Raw genomic sequence first — 6,000 nt, 5'->3', positions numbered from 1 at the left:
GGATTTTATCCCAGAATTTTGACTATTTTCCCCATATTAAACTAAAAAAACAAAAACAAAATCTGTTTACCTTTTTTATTTTTTTCCAGTGGCCCTAATCCTCTTCCATATGTTCCTACAGCAGTGTATCACACTGTTAATATGAATGTCTGAATGCAAACAGATTGTTTTGCTCTTGACTTTTTCGTGATAAAGAAAATATTGACCCGACTATTCAAACGTTCACCTGTTGCAGCCTGCAGTCCAAAGTCCAGGACTGACAGCCCCTTTCCCATCCAGCAGTGGGCAGGCATTTTAACCCGGTGGAGGGGCGGAGTGCTGCATGGTAAGGAGCAGCACGCAGGACGGCCAATGAAAGCCTATCGGCAGCGGAAGGCAGAGCTGAAGGAGCAAACTATGGGAAACTTTGGGTTTGTTTATGAGGTAAACTGATTCAGAGGGCGGGAACTCCACATCAGTATGAGCCAACTTTAAACTGCTGGTGCGCGCTTGAAGCTGAGAGGAGGAGGAGGGGGGATCGACGCGGATAAACCGAGGATGGCTTTCCTTTGAACGTCGATGATCGTCACGCGTGGATTGGATGGGTTGTTGGTGTTAAGCGGTGCGTAATGATGGCCACCCCAGCGCACCCGGAGACCAGGAAATTTACACGGGGTCTGAGTAAACCAGGCACCGCGGCTGAACTCAGGCAGAGTGTCTCCGAGGTGGTGAGGACGTCTGTGCTGGTCGTAAGTACACACCTTCACCCCCCTCCCTCCTTCTTATGGTGCTTGGATAAAGTGTAGGCTGTGAATCTGCGGATCCGACTTTTACGCACAGATTTAACAAAACCAAGCGGTCGACTTAGATCAGCTGGGTGGGAGTTACCAAAGGGCTGTCATGGAAAAATGCTACAGAGTAAGTGAACCAGACCTGAACACAGCAGGGAGCTGCAGAGCTTGATTTGGAGGGGATAAGTGACAATTACTGAGCCAGAGAAAGGGATTAAAAAAACTAAAATGAAGCAAAAGGTTTGGTGACTCACAATTCTGAAGGAATCCAAGCTGCTTGTTGTATTTTAGAAAGAAAGTTTAAAGCACAAATAAGTGAAAAGGCTTTAAATAATTATAAATATATTACATATTGAAATTAATAATGAAATAAAGACATAAAATATATAAACATTTAATAAATTATTATATTATTATAGTGGATCAAAACTAAAAGGTTGTTTCCTTTTGTAATTATATGTATTTTTCAGTATATTATTAATATATAGGGCTGCTCAGGGATGCAGTGGGTAGCACCGCTGCCTTGCAGCAAGAATGTTCTGGTTCGATTCCCGGCCCAGGGTCTTTCTGCATGGAGTTTGCATGTTCTCCCTGAGCATGTGTTGGTTCTCTCCGGGTACTCCAGCTTCCTCCCACAGTCCAAAAACATGACTTCTCTACAGTCCTCTTAGGTGTGAGTGTGTGTGTGAATGGTTGTTTGTCCTGTTTGTCTTTGTGTTGCCCTGTGATGGACTGGCAACGCTGTCCAGGGTGGACCCTGCCTCTCGCCCATTGACTGCTGGAGATAGGCACCAGCACCCCTCGTGACCCCACTTGGGATAAGCATGCTAGAAAATGGATGGATGGATGGATGGTAGTATCTCCTGTGCTTCAAAGCACCATAAAAAAAATAAAAATGAAATGCTTACAGGGTCCATCACATTTCTGAATGAAACGGATACAGGTTTTCCTACACTATTTAGTTAACTTTGCTTCATTTTGGGTGAAATTTTGTGCTGTGAATCAGTGAATGGTTATAGGAGCTCAGATGTGGTCAAGACATTTTGTAGAAAATCTTGGAATTGAAGGCAACAAAGTGACTTAAACGTGACTCCACACAAATGAATGCACAACCCCGGCAAAAGAGTTTAAGGCTGACACTATTTAAATTCCATGGGATCCACTTTTCACAAATATTTTGAACAATTGCTGAAAATTAAGGAACATTTGGGGTTGAAAGCTTCTTTGCAGCAGGCGGATATGATAGGCTTTGGCTCTATCACATTAGCACATGGTATTAATATTGGCAATCAACAGCCAGTGGGAGAGACAGCTAGTGCAAATCTTGGTAACTGCACTGCTGACCAGTGGAGCAATCATTCTATTATTTACATTGTCTGATAGAAGATCTAACTCACCTGAAACAAACAAACAAAAATACATTTGTTTACTATGTCATGCTTTTATGTCTAATACCAGTGAAAGTTGCATTGAATTCCCTTGAAATCCATTGTCACCTATCTTGCCATTTTACTGCTTTAGCTGATATACTTTGGATTTATTGGACTTTTCATCTAAGGTTAAATGCATTAGTTTCCATCCAGCCTGAGTACAAGCTCCTGTACACTGTATACTGATTTGGAAGCTGGTTTCAGAACAGACTGCCTGGAACAGTTTTAGCTCCGCCCAATCACTTTAATTGACTGTGCTAAAGGATAAAAGGAATTTGTAAATAAAAAGTGGGACATTTCTGTTTGTCATTTTATTTAAATATCATATTTTCATTGTCAGCAAATATATTTCAAATTCAAGAGGTTAACTGAGCCTTTTGCTGGCTGTTTGTGCAGTTTTTAACAGCTTACATAAATTTGCATCTTATCTAAATCTCTGCTATAGAATAAGTGCATATCTGAAACCATGATGTCAGGGGGGGGGGGGGCACCCCTTTTTACTTGGATGCTCTGAGATGAATAATACCTGTTCACAGATATAGCCCTTAGGCTTCAGTGTCTTGTATAATGTTACTGAGTACTGCTGATAAATGAGCAATTTAACTGTCATTCTGACTTGCAACATCTGTGCAACCTGCGGCACACCTCCTCCGTTAGGGTTTCATTTTTACCCGGAGGAAGAATGGAGTTGACCCCTTTTGTTGTATCCGAGTGTGTGCAAGGGGTGGTCAGTGCTCCTTTGTACCTGATTGTTCTGCCTTCCTGGAAAAAGTTGCCAGGCAACTCGAAACAGACACCGTCCAAGCTCTCTTGTCAGGGAAATGGAATCCTGAGTCAGGATCCCAGACATCCAACCACACCTTCATATTATTTATTCATTCTCACTCTGGTGCGCAGCCAGGGAAGCCTAAGGGAGGAGATTGATGCTAGATGCAAGAATGCATGTTGGGAAATCTAAATGCCTTAGGAGGCCTGGAGCAACTTGTAGAGACGTGGCTGTGTGAGCAGAAACACATGAGTTTTTATTATAGTAAGAATAACCGCACAAGGAGATACTTGAAAGTGGGCCACTACTTATTTATTCTAAGAAAGTCGTCAGACCACATAAGATTTTTCATGCTACAATTGAGAAATATTTGATTAGAACTTTATGTAAGGACCGAAATGAGCTCATAATTGCAAACTGGATGGAAAATGTTGCATGCATTTTTTTTAAAAAGGTTTGGAAAATAGAAACCTGAAGGTTAATTTAAATCCAACTGCAATACTTACTAGAATCACATTTTACATTAGAAAGTTTCAGCATATTCCTTTTTTTGCAGAGTAGCTCAGTCTCCATCAGAGTGGATGAAGAGCATCTGTAGACATAGTATTTCTAGTCTTGCTGCAGATTCCTAATAGGATTTAGATCTTTATGATTCTGGCACAAAAATATGCTTTGATCTAAACTGTTTTATTGCAGCTCTGGCTCTATGCCTCTGTAAGGTGAACCTTCAGTCAAGTCTTAAGGCTTTTGCTGATTCTGACAGGGTGTTTATTTTCAGGATTTACCTGTATTTAGCTCTGCCCACCATCCCTTCAGTTCTGACAAGCTTTCCTGTCCCTCAGGACGATGCAGCTGCAGACATATTTTATATTGGTGATTATTTGTTTAGAGTGATGCCAAATGATAGATTGTTGGCAAACAGCATCTCACATGTAAGAAATAAAGTTACATGTTTTTGTTAAATTACCATGTTTTTGCATTCTTACCTTCTGGTGCTGCAGAATGAATTTCTTCTGGCTTTCTTCTCTTCATTCTGCTGTAAAGGCCGCCTTTATAGAGCAGTTGTTAATTATTTTTGCTTTGGATCCCTGCAGCTCCTTTAGAGTTGTCAGGAGTCTGTTGGTTGTTCCTTTATTTAATGGTCTCCTTCACCATCATTTCAGTTTAGTTGGATAGACATGTCTATGTAGGTTTTCAGATGTTAAATCCTTTTCCATTTGTGGATGATGTTTTGATATTCAAACATGTTAGATATCATTTCATGATAGTGCTGTGCAATAATGCAAAAAAAAAAAATATCACAATAAAAGCTTCTTTTATCAGTCGATATTGTTAATTGTTTATCATTTTTTTTTTACCTATGTGAAATTAGAACTAGAGGGAAAACTCCTGAATTTAAATTGTAACCTTTACCCTATTAAAATGTAACCTTTAGTCATTTAAAGACAGGTCAGCTCTAGCCTTGCTTAGATGATTATAAGAGGTTGAAAGGCTAAATCCTTCCCTCTGCATATATTCCCAAGAATACCCTGTTGTTCTGGATCAGTGGTGTTTCAGTGGAATTATGAAGAAACGTTTACTTTCTATTACTATTGACATTGGGACATATTGATAAAAATGCATTACTCAGCCCCATTTCATAATCTAACCAATGATGGTTGAACTTCTCTGCAGCTTTCGCCCTGACCTGACTGCTGTGTCCCTTGGTGTTTATAATACGGTTTACTTTTTTATTCAGTGAATTGTGGTGGATCTAAATAAAGGGGCACAAACAGTCTAAGCAGGCTTTAAAAGCAGTTACCTTGAAAGCAAGATGAATTGTCACAAGATTTGTGAATTCACAAACTCCCAAATATACATTTTGCCAGAAAAGGATTTGTTAGCGCTCAATACATAAATGTTTCGCATCAATTAAATGCTGTGACGTGTATGAAGTCAAAGCATCAGCCTTTGGCAGAAGTCTGAAGTAGTTGGAATACCCTCTATTTCTTTTTAAAAATGAGAAATAGGATTAAACTTTAATCTTTGTAGGTGGAGAGATGTTTGTGCAGTCCTCCCAGCCGGATTTGGTAAGAGTTTGATTTATCAGTTACGTTTTTGAAACAAATCTCGAATGTGATATGTCTCTGCTGCTACTGCTGCTATGATTGGCTAAAAACCCGACATGGGAGGCACGTACTCTATCAGCTTGAAAAATTGTGCTAAACGTCCCTCAGTTTTCAAACACTTTCTACATGAGGCTTTCCAGATGGATACTGTGTAGAATTCCAAATTAAATAAAAAACATGTATCAATCTGGCTTATGCTAGGTTAGGGTGTTGTCTTTGAAATAAGTAAGAAATTTGTTATATTTAAATAGAACCGACAGAACATGAGAACACATGTCATGGCTTTGACCTCTGAGGCCTGGCCTGGAACAATGATTCTAACTTGACAAAATGTGCATAATTTCCAAGTGTATTAGTATGTTTTCAAAGCAAAATAAATGATATATGGTGTCTGAATTAAAAGCCCCATTCTGGTAAATGTATTTTCTTGTGGTGAATTTATCATAGAGTTTTAGTATTTGCTACAACTTCTTAGCTTGACAAAGAATGCAACTTCACACAAAGCTGCTTCCACACAGCTTGTAATGTATTCCTTCATTAAACTTGTGAATGCCACAGCAAGACTGGAAAGATCTGTTTTACGCTCATAAAGGAGCGATTATGTCTGTTCGGCTTTAGGCTGCCATGATGTTTCAGCTTGAAACGTGTTGCGCAAACTTTAACATAGACAAAATATCTTTCAGATCTGGTTGTCTCCTAGCAGCAGTACATTTGGCCCTAATCCTAACAGTTTGTTCATTATTGTGAAGACACATACGGGTCAGAACCTTATTGTTTATTGTCAGGAATGGAGAGGTGATAGACGTGAAACAGGCTAGAGCACTCAGCTGCACCATCCCTCTGCTTCTAAACCGACCATCATGCTAAGCGCTCTATTAGCACAATTATGGCTCCTATTAGGTTGGAGTCAGTTTGTTGTTTGTTTT

At 39.7% G+C, this 6,000-nt stretch overlaps 1 protein-coding gene across 2 annotated transcripts in view; it reads left to right on the top strand.

Moving 5' to 3' along the window:
• Window positions 1-364: 364 nt before the first annotated feature.
• Window positions 365-6,000, top strand: part of dock9 (dedicator of cytokinesis 9) — a 97,400-nt gene continuing 91,764 nt past the window's right edge. Inside the window, exon 1 of one of the 2 annotated variants that reach the window (XM_015370476.1) lies at window positions 365-728. In XM_015370476.1, coding sequence (XP_015225962.1) covers window positions 609-728 — 120 coding nt within the window. In that variant the 5' untranslated portion in view covers window positions 365-608. The remainder of the gene's footprint in view (window positions 729-6,000) is intronic. The other variant, XM_015370470.1, reaches the window with a different exon arrangement.

Source organism: Cyprinodon variegatus, unplaced genomic scaffold, assembly GCF_000732505.1.
Source record: "Cyprinodon variegatus isolate N-32 unplaced genomic scaffold, C_variegatus-1.0 Scaffold46, whole genome shotgun sequence".
NCBI classification, from domain to species: Eukaryota; Metazoa; Chordata; class Actinopteri; order Cyprinodontiformes; family Cyprinodontidae; genus Cyprinodon; species Cyprinodon variegatus.
The sequence above is the reverse complement of the archived record's forward strand: the minus strand, read 5'-3'. Positions and strand labels throughout refer to the sequence as shown.